General features: G+C 39.8%; 1 protein-coding gene across 1 annotated transcript in view; it reads right to left on the reverse strand.

Annotated features, from left to right (window-relative positions):
• Positions 1 to 26: 26 nt before the first annotated feature.
• The window catches only part of LOC134873287 (protein unc-13 homolog B-like), a 74221-nt gene continuing 54540 nt past the window's right edge, over positions 27 to 19707 (reverse strand). The window contains exons 25-38 of the mRNA XM_063896774.1: positions 15986 to 16012; positions 15700 to 15720; positions 15178 to 15198; positions 14119 to 14145; positions 10356 to 10444; positions 9973 to 10110; positions 8485 to 8608; positions 6293 to 6337; positions 6089 to 6160; positions 5278 to 5425; positions 5001 to 5057; positions 4471 to 4554; positions 3288 to 3447; positions 27 to 3196 (exon numbers count right to left, since the gene is read on the reverse strand). Coding sequence (XP_063752844.1) covers positions 2914 to 3196; positions 3288 to 3447; positions 4471 to 4554; positions 5001 to 5057; positions 5278 to 5425; positions 6089 to 6160; positions 6293 to 6337; positions 8485 to 8608; positions 9973 to 10110; positions 10356 to 10444; positions 14119 to 14145; positions 15178 to 15198; positions 15700 to 15720; positions 15986 to 16012 — 1296 coding nt within the window. The 3' untranslated portion in view covers positions 27 to 2913. The remainder of the gene's footprint in view (positions 3197 to 3287; positions 3448 to 4470; positions 4555 to 5000; positions 5058 to 5277; positions 5426 to 6088; positions 6161 to 6292; positions 6338 to 8484; positions 8609 to 9972; positions 10111 to 10355; positions 10445 to 14118; positions 14146 to 15177; positions 15199 to 15699; positions 15721 to 15985; positions 16013 to 19707) is intronic.

Below are 19707 nucleotides of genomic sequence, written 5' to 3' on the forward strand. Positions count from 1 at the left end.
AATATTGTTACAAGTATATTCAACATATGTCACATTAGAGTAACGATAACTACTTTACATATATTTGATCATTCTTCATATTTCACAGTACATACATGAAAAGGATAACAATTCTAGGTGACTGTATACAATAAATACATGCTCTGGTCATAGGCTTTTATTTAATTTTTTTTACAAACTTACAGTTAGTTTTTGAACATAGTGCAAGAGTTCAGTTGTCACTACAGCTGTGGCCATTGTAAAATAACTTAAAGCTTACATAGAAATATGTTGGTGCACTTAAATATGGCAGAATTAAAGACAAAACTCATTTCCATTTCATTTATCTAAATGACCAAACAGATCTTCTTGAGTTTGGAGCCAAAGTGCAGCTACTTTTGGCAACCATGCAGTAAGCATTGACATATCTACAATGGCCACTTCTGTCTGCAAACAAAATAGTGATGAGAGCTTGCTGAACACTTGCGTTCCTTGGCACAAAGTAAATATACAAGAGTGTGGATCAAACATAGTTAGTCTTCAGTCAATTTAACAACCTGCCTGCATGTTTTCTTTCCATCCAGATCTAAGTGTGTTTAATGCAATAACACCAATCAAATATCCACAAACATACATGTGATTGGTACAGTATGTGACTGTGCATGCATGGCATGGCTGTACGACTTACTGTGAGTTCTCATCCAATTAAAAATGGCAAATTCAGACTAATATTCAATTCTTACAATTCCATTTCTGGTCCTCCATAACAGCTGTTCACATTATTTAACCCATGAAAACAGGTAGTCAAGTTTTGTTTGTTTTTTACATTAAGAGTAAGTTGCAGGTAAACAGTGTCTACAGTCACAGTTTGACACATGGCAAAAACAGAAAAGCTAAATTCAAAACCTATGACTCGATTTCTTTTCTATGCTGATCTATGTTATCCAGGCCACAGTTCAGAGGTCTGTCAAATAACTTAAGCAACTCTACTATAGTTCTTCGCTTTTATAGAAAATCCAGTGTTTTAACTTCACAAGTCAATGTCGTACCCATTCATGTTTGGTTCAAAAGTGGGTTGAGCCAAGGGGTATTTAGTTTTTATTTTACCTTTATTTTACCAGGATAGGTCTCATTGAGATTAAACATCTCTTTTCCAAGAGAGTCCTGGCCCAAGATAGGCAGCAGCACAGTTACAGACAACTTAAAACAGTCACAATCATAACCCGATCACAGTCATAGCAAGATCAGCCAAAGCTTTACAGACACAGCGGCCTGCTTCAAAATCTGCAACCCACAACACTAGATTCAAATACCATCGCTAAAGTCTGAGCACAATGTACGTTGAGCTAGCTACGTTAGCTTGCAGGATTTTATTTTTTAAGGCTATGTATTTCAAAAGAACTGACTAAATTGTAAATTCTATCTCAGCATGTTATTTTTTCAATTTTTCCAAGGCTTTAGATATTCTTTCTGGTAAAAATATTTCACATGCATCTTGACAGACTTCTTCCCGCTTCAGCTACATAAAAGATATGCCTGTCTGAGGGTATTTTCTAGGGAAGCCTTGCATCAACACTCCAGAAACACTGCTATTTAAAACATTCACTCTCTGGATTGAATTATCCTGTATATTTTTATTTCTGTAATGTAAATGTGTTGCGAAGAGGGAAGATTTGCCTAAATAAGAGGATGTGATGAGGACTTGTGATTCAGAAAATGTGTGTGGAAGTTAACTTTACCATCAAAATCGAGTAAAACACGATTCTGATTGCTGTTTTAATTGGCTCTTTTGTTGAGCTCACGTTAAGCATGACATTTGTTCATTCCTTGTTTTTGTATTAAGCTCCAATGTCAGTTTTTAAGGGGGGGGGAACAGTGAGTGGCTACCAGATTTATCAATGTCTGACTGTCAGCAGTCACCAGTACAAATCTGGGATTATATCCTCCAACTCACTTTTCTTCCATTATTTATGATTGTTAAACATTAGTCATTATGAGCTTTCAGAAGTAACAACCCAGCTCCACGCAGTTTTAGGCAGGGGTTGACTGGCCATCTTGCATACTGGACATTTTCCTGCTGGTCACCTTGCTATTTTGGCCGACAACCATCTTTTTTTCCTGTTTTTTTTTTGTTGACCGACCCCATAAAACAGGTAAAGCAGCCCATTGTTTGTTTTTTATCCAATTCGGCTGACCCAATCACGTCTTTATACCTTCCAACTTTGGATCAAAAACAGCACATAAAAAAGCCAAAATGGATAAAGAAACCATGCAAGAGGGGCTGCCTTTGAGACGGAATAACCTGGGAAATAGCCCTGGACTTTTCAAACCCTTTAAGCATCTTGCTGCTCAGAGTAAATTCAGTCTAGTCCTCCTCTAGTAACTACTGTTACGAGCAATTGCGTTTCCGGGGCATTTTGTTGTTATGTAAGATTATGTGAGTCTTGACATAAAGCTTAATATGAGCTAATGTACATAACAGCGTATCAAAATAAATGGTAGGCCGGTCTGGGCCAAAATGCCAGAGCAGATTTCGACTGAGACAATATACTTTGTTTGGTTAAAGGCTGTGGATAAGCATCTCTGATTCCCAACAGATGACGGGTTTAGTTTGCTACAGGCATACACAATAGTCCGTCAGAAAGAGAAGTTGGTGCTGATTGTGTTCTTCTTTTTCAACATTTTGAGAAAGCGTTTCCTTCCTAAAATGTGCCCTTTGAATTAAATACATTTCCTTGTTACCATAGCTATGACAAATTGTCGACTTACTTCTGTCTTTTGAGGATCTCCTCCAGGTCAGAGGCTGAGGATGATATATGATAAGTGCTCATACACAACATACAGAGCCACGTAGCCCCGACTCTACACCCTGATCATGCTCCATGTCAGTTTCACATTTTCACAATTTCTTTGTTCTTCAGTCAGCATCTTTGCTCATCTTCCCTCCTCCACAGGGCGGGTTTCAGATTTCAGCTTGACAAACTCTTTGGCCACTTCGTCAGCAGGCCGCTGGGACAGGATGCGCATCACCGTCAAGCCCGTCTCGTCGGTTTGGACACGCGGGCCGAGCGGGCACCAGCAGACGCAGGTCTTGCGGTCAGCGATGTCACGGAACTGAATCACGGCCATGCCCACCACCCGGTCCGCCCGGCCGAAACAGTAATCCTTCACCGTCACCTGGAGCTCATAGCAGTCCGGGGACTCCTTACCCAGGACACTACAAAGCAGAAAGGATAATCAAGAATTGGTCTGTAATCTCACAAAAGACTGAGCTCATGTAGATGTAAGAGTTCACAATTACAACTCACAACTGGAAAGCCTCGTTGAACTTCGCTGACCAGCTGTTGTTCTTTGACTTAGTGGTGAATTTGCGCTTCTTGTCGGCCAGGAAGGGACCAACCATGGAGACGTCCACGAAAGGCCGGAACATCCCTGATGTCTGCCACTTCATGTCGTTCACTGCGATGACTGGATGGACAGAGGAAGAGATGCATTGATGAGGATGGTGCCATCAGATGATACAATCAAGTGTTTGTGGTTGCATGTGTAAATATATATATTTTATTCTCTTTGGTTCCAATTTAGTTTGTGTGTGCCTCATTTGCATGACTATGTCTCTGTTCTAAAGATAAGAGGGGCTCACAATGATATAGTAGAAGTACTTCTTCAATTGCTGCCTTCTTTAAAGGAGCATGTTTTGAATGTTTCCTATACAACTATGAAAAGCCAATCACCTTGTATTACTGATGACAATCAGTCTGTTTTGGTTCATTTTCAAAAAGCTATTGAAGTTCGCCTGCAAAGACCTGAGACTTACATAAGACATCTTTCATCCTTTATTTATTTTGATTGAGAAAGCAAAGGCCCTTCCAAATAACAAATCCTTTGATATAAAATCTCCCTAGTTCATCTATAATTGAGCTGAAAAGAATGACTCTTAATGTGTGTTGGGCTTCAAAGTTCAGCCTTGATTATGGTAAAAGCACCTTGAGGTTGGATTGTCTTATGAAGTTTATTTTTTAGTGTAACTCAGATATTAATCTCAAGCTTCAAATGTTAGTTATAGAGGCCGTGTTATGCTTTTCGGGATTTTCCCTTTCCTGTAGTGTGTTATATAGGTTTTTGTGCATGTAAATGGTCTGCAAAGGCAAAATCTTTCTCTCCTACACACTCCCCCCCCTGCCTGATATGCCTCCATTGAACAATTGTGTATGCTTCCATAATGTAATGATATCACTTTGTAACAATTGCGCTTCTATTGGCTAGCACTCCAACACATTGTATATGATAGGCAAATGGGCGAAGCATCTGTAAGCGGTTGAACGCAGAAATACAAGGAAAGAGACAAACCTACAAAACCAACCGTTGGTCCTTTAAAGGCACAATTGAAGATTAGGTGTGGGACAGTATGTAGTTTAGATCTTTATGGTGCAGTTTAAACATCAGGGTTTAATCGTACTTGCTTGTGCATTTGGATGTCAGGACTCTCACCTTTCACAAGGATTTTGCGTTCTTTTCCGAGCATCATGTCGATCTGCAGTATGGCCTCTCCGATGGGCTTCTCTATCCCCGAGCCTGCAGAACACAACCACCACGACACATTAACATGAATAACAACAGCTTTTTAATTCTTATATTTATGTCATTGCTGCTCATTGATCCACTCATTTTTATATTTAATCATATTATATTTCAGCTTTCGCAAAGGTTTGCTATTATAGAGCATCATGGTGCTAATTTGAAATATGACATACATCTTTTTTCACTTTAGAATGAAGTGATCATTTACAACATAAAAAACAACCACACACAGAACAAGGCATTTGCTCAGTAGGAGATTTAGGAAATGTCATCGCATCAATTCCAAAAGGTTTTAAGAAAGCTTTAGTTTATATTTCATGAACCTTTAATATTTAGGTGTTTCTCCAGATTTCACTGAGGCGTATTTATCTACAAAGGAGCTCTGTGGTTATGAGTATAGAGCCTTTATTTGAGACTGATGTAGAGAGCAGAGGACTTACCCCTATCAGGTCGGATCTTCTCATTTCCAGTGATTCTGATGCCCATCCCATCATGCACTGGGAGGACAGGAAAAATAGCAGAAATGTTTATTGTACTCTTCACCAACCCTGAGCCTGTAGACTTTACATAAAGTGTGTGTGTGTGTGTGTGTGTGTGTGTGTGTGTGTGTGTGTGTGTGTGTGTGTGTGTGTGGGTGTGGGTGTGTGTGTGTGTGTGTGTGTGTGTGTGTGTGTGTGTGTGTGTGTGTGTGTGTGTGTGTGTGTGTGTGTGTGTTACCTTGGGAGTGCTGTGTGGTGACAAAGGTCTTGATGAGAGCGTCGGTGCTCTGGGAGTAGAGGGAGAGGGCGTAACGCAGTGAAGCAAGTTCAGGACTTTTCTCCACAAACGCCTTCTTCAGCCCGTTTCCTCCTGCATGGAAGTATTGCTGTAAGAGAAGAGAGAAGAAACATGAAGGAGAGAAAGTAACCATTTAAGACAGACAGATAATACACTTCGATGGAAACTGAACAATTTTTAGTGTCTTCACTTTTTTAGGTTTTCCCTATCCCGTAGAGAGTTTTATAGGTTTTTGTGCATGTAAATGGTCTGCAAATGCTAAAAATCTAAACTTCCCTCCAGAGGAAGTTTCTCTCCTACTCCCCCCCCTGCCTGAAACGCCTCCATGGACTCCCTTTTTTACTTCTTGGACATAGTGACATCACAATGTAAAACTCTGACTAGTATTGGCTAGCTCTCCAACACATTGTACGTGATAATCTAAGAGGCAGGGTGGATCTAAGCATTTGACCAATCATAACGGCCAGCTGCCCAATCAGAGCAGACTGGGCTCTGGTTTCAGACAGAGGGTGAAGAGAGGTGCTGCAGCACAGGCAGTATGAGAAAATAAAGAGCTTTACGAACATTAGAGCATGGAGACATGTCACAGGAGAGACACAAAGTACAAATAGGAACCAGAAAATTGCCATAATATATTCTCTCAATTTTTTTTACTATGTCTTGCATGTTTAGAAATGCCAAAGAATCGTACAAATGTCTCACAATTGACCAGTTCATGACTTTATGTGTGAGTGTGCAGGTCTCCACTTACCTTTATGGCCTCCAGTCCTGCATCCATGATTATACACTGTTTGGGCGTCAAGGTTTTGGCTTCTCCCCCTCCCTGCAGCAACCAGAGTTCACAGACTTTTCTTAAGGGCAACACTCAAATAGATGAATAAATAAAATCTAATCTTTCTCATGTGTCTGCAGAAACATACAAGTGTCTACACCTCCGTTTTGCTTTGTGTGTTACCTTGAGACTGGACAGTCCTTTAGCTGCTGTGAGGAGCTGGGCACCCTGCAGAGAGAAAAATAATGTAAATCAAGATTACCCTGAGAGTGCTTCCAATAATTCATGCTTCACATTTCTCTCTAAAAATAATAATAATAATCCAATTTGTACAGCGCCTTTCTAGGACTAAAAAGTAGGGCAAATAAAAGAATAGAAAAAAGAAAACAAAATGGCAGTTGTGGTAGAATAACGGGGGAGTAAGATGAGTTAGTGGTCAGAGGCTATGGTGAAGAGGTGAGTTTTTAATGAGGATTTAAAAATGTCCGGGGAGGCAGCATTGCGTATCTCTGCAGGAAGAGCGTTCCAGAGGGTGCGGGCCACAACACTGAACGCCCTGTCACCAACGGTTAGGAGGCGAGTGCAGGGAATAGAGTGAAGGCCCGTGTCCGAGGACCGCAGACTCCGTGTAGGGGTGTAGGGATGGGGGAGGTCCGATAAGTACTGTGGAGCGAGACCATGGAGAGACTTATAGGTGAGGAGGAGGGTTTTGAAAGTGATCCGGGACTTGATAGGGAGCCAGTGAAGGTGGATGAGGGTGGGGGTGATGTGCTGCCATGGCTTGGTGCGGGTGAGAACTCTGGCGGCTGAGTTCTCGACATGCTGGAGCTTCTCCAGGGTTTTGCTGGGAACCCTGGAGAGGACCCCATTGCAGTAGTCCTATCGGGACGTGATGAAGAAAGAAAAACTGCTCGGATTCAACACGATCAACATATTCACAGAAGGAATCAAACTGGAAAACTTGCTGCCGTCCTCCACTGGGCGTCAGCACAGCTCAAGATAATCACAACTTATATCTGCAGATTGACTTGCCTTGCTTTCATAGTGCTCTGATGATCCCATTGATGACAGTTTAAGGATTTTTGCTATGTGTGAGTGCAGTTAGTTTTGCTTTGAGGAGTCACAAAAAAAGTGATAATAAATAATACAATATATCTATGTTTAAGGAGTTAACCATGCGTTGATGCAAGACCATGTGCATGCAGGTGTTGCTATGGCTACACAGGAGAACATGCATGAAATAAAATGACACTGAAAGCCCTCCCTTACCCCTACCTCTCCCGGTATGCCGTCAAATTGTGTGTACTTGCTTTATTCTTTTATTTACCCAAGTAGTATAGCCATGATGAATGCCATCTCCATGGCGATTATCATGCTACCCTTCCAGCTCCTTATTTATTCTCCTCTATTGGCTAGCACTCCCACACATTGTACATGATAGGGGCAGGACATTTCTAAGTGGTCACAACAGAGCCGGTCAGCTAACCAATCAGAGCAGCTCTGGTTTCAGACAGAGGGTGAAAAGAGGTGCTGCAGCACAGGCAGTATGAGACAAATAAAAAGCTTTTTGAACATCAAAGCATGGAGACATAAAAAAATGAATATGAACCTGAAGTGAGCCTAATAGGGCCCGTTTATTACTTCTGCCCGAATGCCTGAAAAATATATAGTTATTCCTATGTATTATATATGATCTTAAAGGGTCTGAAATTCACCCTGCAGGAACAATGTTGTTGGTGAATCTGTGCTTTATAAAGAATTTGTCGGCTTGTTTCAGAAACTGTAATAAGAAAATGTTTTTTTAATACAGCCCGTATGCTGCTCCATTACCACAGGAACATAGAAAACATAACAACAAAGGAAATCAATGCAGCAAAACAACATCATTCACTAAAAGGATTGGCCACAATAAGCTAGTGTATGTGATTTGTACAGAATGGGCAAAAACACCCCCAAATATTCTCTTTGAATAACTCCCTCTCTGCCCTCTGAATAAACTAATTAGTATGTGAAGCTGGACTCGTGATGACGGTCAAGACATTTTACAAAAGAAAAGAAATGAGGCATATTGATTACTGATCATAAAACATTTTTTTCCATTATCTTGTGTTCATGTTCTAGCTTTCTAAGAGCCAGATTTGAATGAGATTTTTGCAGCAGAGGACAGGTTTTGACGAGTAAGAAAAATGTGCGGAGTAAAAAGACGACACCTCTAATTCTGCTTTATTGATTCTGATCCGTCTTTCTTTCTTTAACCTGGCTTCAGAGAGTCTGACTATGCTATAAGAGTGCAGTACTCTTTTCATGGTGGGAGTGAGTTTAGTTAATGGTGAGGACAATGCTGATCTAGGGTTAGGGTTTAAAGCTCTTCTTACCAGACTGTCGTTGCTCTGCGGCAGGACGATGGTCTTCTCCAGGCTGCTCAGGACGATCTTCCACAGATCCTTCAGGATCCGCTTCAACACCGTCTTCTCACAGACGTCAGCAAAGATACTCAGACTGGGCACAAACAAACAAATAAATAAAAATGTGAGCTTAAACTAGTCTTCAGGAAACATCTTTCGTAAAAATGAAAGGCTGAAATGAATGTTGCATCACAATAGCTCCATTTACAACATAGGCGAGCACAAATCTTAAAAAACAGATACAAGGAAATACACATTCAAACACATCTCAAGAGCACTATTATCTCTCCACTCAACCTATTTGTTTACGCTAGGTTGGTGCAGCAAAGTGTTGTCTGAGTTGTTAACAGAGAATTTAACACTGTATCGTCAGAATCCAAGTCGTTTTTTCTCTTAACAAAACGCAGCAAGAAGCTAAAAACATAACAGAAACGGGGACACTAAAAAGTGACGTACACAGCTGGAGCTGAGCGCTTGTTGATGTCTGGGGAAATAAAGTTGCCAACTGCTCACTGGAAAGTTACCTTAAATGTACATTTTTATCGGCCTCTGTGTTTTAGCAAGTTCATCACATGATTCCTTCCGATATTATTGCAGAACTGCTGTCAGCTATCTAGCTATTGTAGCTAACCCAGTCATTTCAAATATACTGACAAACACTTACGATTATAAAACAGACTAACTTTGCCAACAGTTACATTGACAGTGACAACCATAATATGAGTATCTGTACCCACTTTTAGACAAAACACCCTTAAGATTTACCATTCATTGTGTAAGATGTACAAAACCACAGGTGACGCTAAATAAAGGATACACATATTAACCCTATATTAAGAATTCATGACAAATAGAGACGTTAACGTTTAAGAAGAGCCTCAGCGCATCATGAAAGTTTGGAACCATTCTCTAGTTTAGTTTGGTTAAATATTCCAACAATAATAGAAAAACCAAGGTCTTTTCCATAAGTGATAAATATAAAAGCCCTGTGATACGAAGCGGCTTGCATTTTTTTGTCTTGGCCCACGGTAAACTTGTCAACTAAGTTTCAGGGGGAATTAAAGCAGTAGTTTTTCTGTTGGGTGACTATGGCTGAGAGTGCTATATGAATGCCATCATCTTGGGGATTCAAATCCAAAATGTCGGTGTACCCTTGAGCAAGATACTAACCCAAGTTGCTCCTGATGGCTGCCTCTGTATGAATGGGTATGATTTGGCATAAAGACTGAGTAACGTGCCATTCTAAAACAAACCCAGCTAAAAACATGACCTGCTTTGCAGGAAAACATTGGGTCAGAACACCTCCTTGTTTAAGTTTGTTCTGGTTCGACGTTCTAAGGAAAGTTGACCCCTTATTGGTGCTTTAATGACCCCAGTATAGTAAGGACCCTCTCCTGCTTATAGCTTCTACTAGCAGCTTACAACTGGAGTCACTGTGTGTGTCGCACTCTCACTTACTTCCCATCCAGGAACTCCATAAGGGGCCTCAGCATGTTGTCAGCGTCTGCCTCTGCAGTGTTGTGGTTGGGGGGGCCTTTGATCTGGTAGAGGATCTCAGCCATCTGACGCATGCAGACATTAATACGAGCCTGGAAACTGGAGGGAGAGGCAAACTTAGACAAGGAAACTTCTGCAGGCCTGATCGAGTCTTGTTCCTCAGACATGCATAAAGTCCTGCGTATGTGAGTGAGTGAGTGAGTGAGTGAGTGAGTGAGTGAGTGAGTGAGTGAGTGAGTGAGTGAGTGAGTGAGTGAGTGAGTGAGTGAGTGAGTGAGTGAGTGAGTGAGTGTGTGTGTGTGTGTGTGTGTGTGTGTGTGTGTGTGTGTGTGTGTGTGTGTTACCTCTTGGCAAACACCATACTGAAGTTATCCAGGAAGGTGTTCAGCTTCCCCTGCAGGTCATTGAGGATGTCTGCTGCCTCTGTATCCAGCTGCAACACACACATAACGGAACAGGAGAAAGTGATAACAAGGTTATTTAAAGTCTTTACACATTAATTATTAACAGCCTGAAATAGAAACCTAAATGTCAACAGTAGTTAATGGACACAGTTATACTGAAGCCAGTTTTGGTTATCCAATGTATCATTGTTGTTGTTTAGTCCTTTTTCTTGGGAGGCCAATCAGAGCTAAACTGACAACAAGATCACAACAGAGCCGGCCAGCTAACCAATCAGAGCAGACTGGGCTCGGCAGTATGAGAAAAATAAAGACCCTTTTGAACATTAAAGCATGTCAACATGTCAACCTGAAAATGAGCAGAATAGGGCCCCTTTAAAACTGATGAATTGAATAGAAAGGCTTTGATTTGCAGCTAGAATATGACATCAATTTGTCTATGGGACATTAGGACGTTACTGTCCAGCCTCACCACCATGAGAGATCAGGGATCGGCTCTGTTTATGGTCTTAGGTGATGCAAGTACAGCCCAATTTAGAGTTTTGGTATTGACAGTAAGCATTAGCAAAAGATGATTGCTTGTTTGTGAGCTCTACATCTGGACTGGGAAAACATCTTATGTTCAACGACCACACATTAATATCAACAACTCTTCAGTGCAATTTGTAGATGTTTGATATTCAATTTGCAGCTAAATGAATATGTATGATGCACATTTGGATGGTGTTTGAAAAGGCAAACATTGCACAGTACATGTACATCAGTTCTAGTGTGGAATTGTGCAGCTGAGATGAGTAAGCATATGTGACTCCACATTTATTTCTCAGTGTCAGTGGGTGAACTTTGTTTGTTGCTACAGTGAGTCAGAGACACACATAGGGCACTACAGTATGGGCGTATAGTGAGCGTGTGCCATGAATACAGAGCGGTAAACAGGAAGAAATGCAAAAGATCTGAGCAAGATTTCAGCTGGGGAGGGATTTAACAGTTGGTATAAAAAGGCTCATTCAAATATTTCAAACCCATTCAACGGTGTGTGAAAGAGGGCTACAAGCGATTAAGAGCATTTCCTGGAGCTGAAAGTATACTATGAGATACGTTTGGAATAAAAATCAATTTTTTACATTCAGTGAAAATCATTTGACAGCAGGAGGCCGTCACTCTTCATGTGAACAGAAAGAAAGCTGAAATTGGTGAATAATGATGTAGAATCAACCTGGTGGGAAGCAGCATGTGGTTGATGTTGGAGGTAGAAATAAGGAGAAAGTTTTTAAAGAAGCGATTTAAAGGAATTTTCTTTCTCAGTAGACATTTTCAGGACAAAAAAATCCATATTCATCTGAGACGTGAGCAAAAAAAAGGAAAGATGTTCTGGTGTCAGAATAACCAAAACCAGTGAAGCTGAACCTATTTCATGCATATTTATTCACAAATTTGACAGGTAACAAAGCCAAAGGACCTGTTCCAATTATGGTTACCTTTAAGCTAAGAGGTCAGACTCAGCTCAGGTGATCTGGCAGGCAACCAAATGTCCTGCTCAGGGTTATTTCAGCACCTGACTGCATTGGAAGCAAAGATACTCCAGGGTTGAAATAACCAATAATACATCACTATTTAACACTTGCACTTCTATTGACTAGAGCTCCAACAGGTTGTAAATGACAGGCTAAGGGGAGGGACATCTCTAAGCCGTTGACCAATCACCACAGAGCCAACCAGCTAACCAATCAGAGCAGACTGGGCTCCAAAATGTTCTTACATTTCAATCATTTATGCACTCTGTAAAGCACATTTTAAACGAAGATTTGTGGTGTAAACTCGTGTCTAATTAAGCAGAATGACACAGGTTCAGGACTTTGATGTACACATTCAAGCAATCTCTTTTGAACTGTTATACAAGAGAATGTCCCATTTTTACTTGAAGCATTTACATTATCATATTCACTTTTATTGTTAAAGGGCTAGCATCGGAGCTAGAAGTTACTGCCAGCGGCGTGACTTTGCAGTGAAATTCGCAGCGTATGGTTCCACAAACATTTTATAATGAATTAATTTACGGTCCACATGCAGCTTTAAGTGGCTGCAGTTTGAAGGATACAATGGCCTTGAGGAGCTTGGTACCAGACGTTCCATAAACCAGTGATATACAACCTGACGCTCATTAGTATGCTGGACCTCAAGCATGCACCACATGTTACAAAAGCCAAGTGGCTAGACGTTGCCAGATAAGACATCCCAAAGTGTCTTTGTAGAAAGTGTGCCATCGATAACTGTCCACACCCACTGTGTTATTAGATAGAGGACATTGAGCAAAGTGCCATAACATATAATGGGACTGAAAGAGGGCAATGACTTTGAAGTGACAGTGTTTTAGTATCTCTCAATCTAATTGAGAAATGTTGATTGAAGTGAAAGCCTAGACACGCCCCCTTTCTTGGTCTGTTTCCAAAAAAGTAAAGTACGTACAGCTGTCCTTATGTAAACTCCAAGTGTTGAGCATAGTCAAATAGCTTTATAGGCTTATGGAGGTGAGTGGGACAAGGGAGCTTTCCCTGTTTGATGAATGAAATGACTGGGTAAAAAAACTCCAATTTGAGAGAGGAGGACCAATTAAGATCATTGTGAGTACATTGAAGACATAAAAATAGTTCTGGTCAACCCTGAAAGAACTGCTAACAGTTTTGTATTAAGGATTTCTACCATGTTACTGGTCACATGCTAACTGTTGTCCAAATTATCCTCTATGTCTTTGTCTTTTGGGTGAGTTTTCATCATTGATGGTAATACGAAGTGAATTAGCCATTGTGATGTCACACATTGGTTTGTGAACTACAGTTCAATTGTCTTTTATGAACCTAAAAACAACCTTTGCAAATATAAAAGCTGTCAGGCGAAAACACGGACAACACAAAAACGAACTTGTACCATCCCCTTTAGAGGAGCAAGTGAAGACGAGGAGCAAATCCAGCCACAAACATCCCTCTTTGCTAGACTCCCACTACAACAACTTGCACTGTATGTACATACTTTGCATTTGCACTAGCACACCAGCACATAGACGTGTAATATATTTATCACATTGACAATTATTCCTATCTGTTTATATGGTAACAGCCTAACATAATTCAATTGCTGTTATTTCAATCTATATTGTAACTACATATTTTTTATTCATATTATCCCTGTATGTACTCTTACCTATCCTGTGTTACCTTGCTGTTGCTGCTACAAAACCTGAAATTCCATACGGGTATTAGTAAAGATGTATCTTCTCTTTCCTTGCCTTACCTAGTGTTTGCTCGTATAAAACCCATTTTATGGTACATACAGTAAGAATACCAGGCTTAGGGATAGACAATTTTTAACAACATCAATCAAGTATTACAAATTCTAAGTTCACGTGTCATTATTTTAAAAATCTTCAAGATTTTTGGAAGGACAAGAAAGTGACTAAGCAGTTACACACACACACACACACACACACACACACACACACACACACACACACACACACACACACACACACACACACACACACACACACACACACACACACACACACACACACACACACACACACACACACACACACACACACACACACACACACACCATAAAAATCACAGCCTAAAATTAGAAGTGTCCTTTACAGGTAACAATACGTTTCTGTCCGACTTTCTTATCTCTCTCCACCACATAACTGTACCTTCTTTGTCGCAGCTGTGGCTTCAGTCTTTCCAGAAAGACAGAAAGAAAAAACGAGAAAAAGACATAAAAGTCACACAATACACACAAACCATAGCATCACAGACACAGGGTTGTACTTAATGTAACTATGCAGAAGGAGAGAAAAGTCAAGGGGTTTATTTTCGGATATTTTTTGTGATATTGTCTTGTGGATTAGGTGAGTGGGTGTTTCAATAAAAGCTTTATGTTTATTGCCTGTGGTTTATTGGCATCCCACGAAACAAAGGGGAAAACTGACAAGTCATATGTTTCACCGCTGCACTCAGACTTCCTCCCAAACAGGATTTGTTTGGAAGATAGAGAACTGATACAATGAATGATCAGATACTTCGCTAATTAAGACGGATATTTTATGGCCAAAGATAATTTATTAGGCTTTCAGTAAAATACCGTATTACAAACAAACACTCTTATAAGATAAGCAGCTGCAACACGAGCATCTTTTCCCATAAAGAGTTTATGCTTACTTTGTGTGTAGATGGAAGAACACAAATAACATGGACTAGGTGCCGGATGACAGCATCCTTTCCCATATTTTGGAAAGAATTAATAACTTATTTCATTTGAGTTTATGACGATTCACTGCAATGCCTTGAAAAGTGAATAAAACGTATAATATTAGAAATAACATCCCCAATTTTATTGTAGACTCACCAATATTCCAATGTACCCCCCTAGCTTTCCACACATTCAGGATTGACTAGGTTTTTGGGTTAATAATCAGGCAATATATTCAAATATACAAATTTAAGACACAAAAAAATGAATAAAAGATTCCAAAGAGAGATCCCATTTTAATTTATTTTGGGGTCAAAAAGGGGCTCTTGGCTCGGGTTTAACCAGATTTAGTATAAAGTGACTGCTTTAATATTCTACTACCTGCAGTATCAATGTTAATAGACAGGGGTGGGTATTGAACCATGGTGAACGGGCTAAGAGTCTATAGGAGTAGTTTAAGAGGTGAATCAGCGGGTAAATCTCTAAGGAGGAAAAATGAAGACGATTGTGACAGACAAACCTTGTTCACCTCCTCCTTTGACTAATAAGAAAAAGAAACATCAGTTAAGGTATGTTAAGGGAAATGAGAAGCAAGACATGTCATTTAAATGTCACAAACACACAAACAAAATGACTAAGCTCAAAGAAAGCTGCTTCTTGGAAAAAACTAATTGAATCAACCGGTGCTGCTCCATCCAGTGACCTAATCCAGTTTTGGGTATATGTGAACTATGCTTTGAATTGGATTCTGGGAAAAGTATGAGTCAACAGTGGCAGCAAATGGAGGGGAATAATTGACATGGTCAGGTCGTCCGCTCTGTACTCATCCTTAGGCCCAAAGTACATCTAAAAAATCCTTCCTTTTCCACGTTTGACAGTATTTTCAACTAATATTCAGCAGACGCAAGGTGATCATTAAGCCTTAGTCAAAGAAGGCAGGACATCAAACATCAATTGAAATGAATATACAAAAACATGAGAAAGATGCTTCTATAGGACGCTTCATTATCATTATCTTATTATTTGCCTTTGGAGCACCCACCTGTTTGCTTTTAACGTCCTCCTTGGGGCGAAAAGAAAAACAGAAAATGAAAAGAAAATGTTTGATATAAAGCCAACACCTTAATGCTCTCTCTTTACAAAAAACTGTTTCTGTAGAACTAGCTTCTAATGGAGTGGTACACTTATTTGAATAATTGTGAATTCAAAAGGCCTAAACTAATTACAGGATCAGGGAGTGTTACGGGAGAATAAGAGCAGATTTGAATAGATTAAAGAAAAGCAATTGATAATAGCAATGCTGAAGCCTAACTAGACTACACACCAACCTGTTTCTCTTTGTCTTTCTTTTCAGCCTGCAAGGACACACATTTGTGAGTGAGCGACGATGCCAGTATCGCCAATACACAACATTGCACTCACATTCATTCACACACTGACATTATAGCAGACACAGTCTTTAAGGCACTTGAATTAAGTTCACCGTAGCTTTTGTTCCGTCCAAACATTGACTCCGATTGATCAATAAAGCTTATTGTGCCTGTGAGACTCCTTTAGGTCTAGTTTGACTGATTTTCAGGTTTTATGTACAGTACAGTTTGGAGGATCACATTCCCTTCTGAGGTTTTTTTTTTTAGCTAAAACCAGCTTTGATACTTTTAGTGTGTATGTTTTTCTGACAGCGTTACATGTTTAACCCACACACAGGATAGAGATAGTGTACTGATAAACCATTAAAAATACTAATCATTAGGATCATTAACACCAGGCATGCTAGGAGTCGACTCCCTAGAGTGTCTGCGAGGAATAAACCAAACAATTTGTTCACAAAGTAATTTCACTAATTACCTGTAGTTTTCTGAATAAAGTTGAAAGCAAAACTTAAAGACTGTTATTCCTCTGTGGAACATTTTTAGCACTCAATATGGTGGTCGACAGGGATAATTGTGCAAAGCAGTTACATCAGGGAGAAACAGGCTGAACATTACACACACACACACACACACACACACATCTCTAAATGCTTAATAAAAGCATGACTAGTTTGCACGCACACAGCTTAGTAGCAAACACACCTTTTCTTTCTTGGACTCAGACTAAGAAGATATGCAAACAAAGAAGAAAAAGACAAACGTCAATAAAATAAAAAGAAACCAACACAACATTCATCAATGAGTCAAAAAAACTGTCAATGGGTGATGGCTCACCTTGTCCTTATCAAGCTTTAGCACAACAGAAATAGGAATAAAAACAAATACATTAAGAAAGAAACACACAGAAAACAACAAGGCGTGGGGAGGACAACAACTTGGTGTTGTATGATGACGGGAACAAAAATGTGGAAACAAGAACACACAAAGTGATGCACACAGAGAACACACGGCAAAGTAAATGAAAGATCTTGTGAACTACATGTGGGGATTTCAGTCAGCTCTGAGATGACAGCCGGCAGAAGAGGAACGGTAAGTTATGGAAATCTATTTTGATGGAAGCAAACCTTCTCTTGCTCCTCCTCCTCACTGTCATCATAGCCTGAGGACTCATCCTAAAGGAGGACAGATGGTAGACAACTTACTGTAGAAACAAACTACAAAATCTAGGGGTAGTAAAAAAAGCCCAAGATTCAAATACCCACTCCTGGATTCATATCAAAGTGTATATGGATTTCTTACTATATTATTCGACGGCATCTTTCACCCTTGCTGCCTCTTTTTAAAAACATTTTTAACAGAGCTTTTTTCACAGCATTTGCCATTGTCAGAGCTCTGCATTCTCTTTTACAGTAACAGCCTGACCCATATAGTGTAGCACCGAGCACTTCACGGCAGCAAAAAATAAATTCTGTGTAATTGGGCAACTTTCCCAGCCAAGACTTTGATTTAGGGAACGGTGACAGAACCTAAAGACCAATTTTTCTGTCGGAGTCGGAGCAGATACAACATCCACAGTTTCATCTTGGCGGCTGCTGTAATAAATAAATGTAATGCTCTTCCAATATTCTATATAATCAAACACCCAAAAAACTTAGATTCAATTTATGTTCACTGGTGTTACACAATATTCAACTAATAACAGTAGTTGCCAACTCAACGAGTCCTCTTGTGAACCCAGGACACCAAAGTGTAGGAAATAGCACGGGTCCCAAGCACACAGCAAAAATATATCTTTTTACTAAGGAAAAAGAAAAAATAGTAACGCAGTGACTTGGATAAGTAATTAATCTGATTATTGGTTTGGAAATAGTAACGAGTTAGATTACTCGTTACTGAAAAAAGTGGTCAGACTAGAGTAACGTACTAAGTACTAAGTCAGTAAGTAACGCGTCAGCAACATCACTGTTCTTAACATAAGCTATAATGCCATTAATGCTAATTACGCAACTTATGCTAATTGTGCAAATTGCCCAACATATGCAAGTTAGCATCGAGCCATTTCTACGTGCTGGGGACCCGGACTATACATTTCTTATTTAAAACGTTTGTGTACTGAACATTTCTGAGTTCACTAAGCTGCCAACTAGACGGAAGGAAGTGACAAAGAAAGTTTCAAAATCTCGATATACCAAAGTTTGTCTCATTTTGGTGTCACAGATCGGATGATTCAATCTGTTTGGCCTAATAACAATTTAGGGTCACGTCATGTATCCTTGTGTCATTTCTATTATTATTAAACTCATTACAAACATTAGCTTTTATCCTAAGTCATACTGAGGCTTTGAGTTTAGTGTTTTATTAATAAACACTAAACATACACAGCTAAGTCTAGTTCACAAATACAGCACAACAGTCAAATACTAACTCCCAGTTGCACAAAGGCTTGATTTGAAGCGTGTTAATAAATAACACATCGTTTCCTATTGGGTCTGAGTACCAACCTTATTCTCCTTCTCTTTGTTGTCAACCTAAAGGCAGACAAGATAAGTCAGGATAAGAGAGGACGGGGCAGATAGGACAGGACAAACAGGACAGTATTAGCAGTGTCTTTTTCCACCTCAGCTAAACCCAATTCAACACTAAAGCTAAGTTTAAACACACCAAACAGTCCATTGTAAAGACAACATGTTCCTACTTTCTCAAAATGACTTCACTGTCTAGATTTGGTCTTATCAAAGTCCAAAAGAGTAAGTACTAATAATACAGCACACATAGTACTCCATTGTCTTACTAGCACAATAACAACACATCCTCTTGAAGGGTTTGTCAAGCCATGACATCCCCCTTATTTTTATTCACTCGCTTTGGGTTCCCTCTCTATAAACAGCTCCTTTATGAGGGAATTATTACATTAGAAAACTCCAAGGTCCAACATGTACATTTTTCAATTATATGAGGAGAGAGTCCATCAAGTAGCATGACAGGGTTTAAAAGGTTCTCTGGTCCAATGAAGTTTGCCAGAGAACAATGATGAAACATGTTAACATTGCACATAATACGTCAATATAAAAAGGGAAAGCATAGCAGTGCATTTAGGCCTTTTTATACAAAGCGTATGTATGTAAGACAACAAGTATCCTCTCATGCAAATACAACCATAACAAAGAAGCAGCACATTTATGCGGCCCATAACACTAAGTGTATCTTCACAAACATCCCAATTAACATCTGTTAAGATAAGTAACTTGACGCATTAACCAGTGCAGCAGACACTTTTCACCCTCTGCCCCAAGACAGACTCCCTCTTATTCTCCGACCCCCCACAGTCAGCTGAAAAACTAAGAGGCCATTTCAAGAAGTCATGTAGTGGCTTCTAAATACAACATTCTTATACACTATCAAATGCAAGTATCTGCAGCCCACTGTCTAGTCGATTAAGCACTCATTAGAGGAGGGAGGCTATGTTAGCGGCCAGCAGTAAATTTATTAAGAGCATGTGGTGCCTGAGGCTTTATGGACATTTTGGCATCAGGGGTGTGGAGGGATTTATCAGCTGTGCAGAGGGAATCAGCGGGGGTAATAATAGGCCGAAATAATTTAAACATGTATTTAAATGTGTTTCTCCCAAGTTAGGTTGTTATAGTAACTAATACTTAAGTGCAAACCTAAGATCCTTA

The sequence above is a fragment of the Eleginops maclovinus genome, chromosome 12 (genome assembly GCF_036324505.1).
Source record: "Eleginops maclovinus isolate JMC-PN-2008 ecotype Puerto Natales chromosome 12, JC_Emac_rtc_rv5, whole genome shotgun sequence".
NCBI classification, from domain to species: domain Eukaryota; kingdom Metazoa; phylum Chordata; class Actinopteri; order Perciformes; family Eleginopidae; genus Eleginops; species Eleginops maclovinus.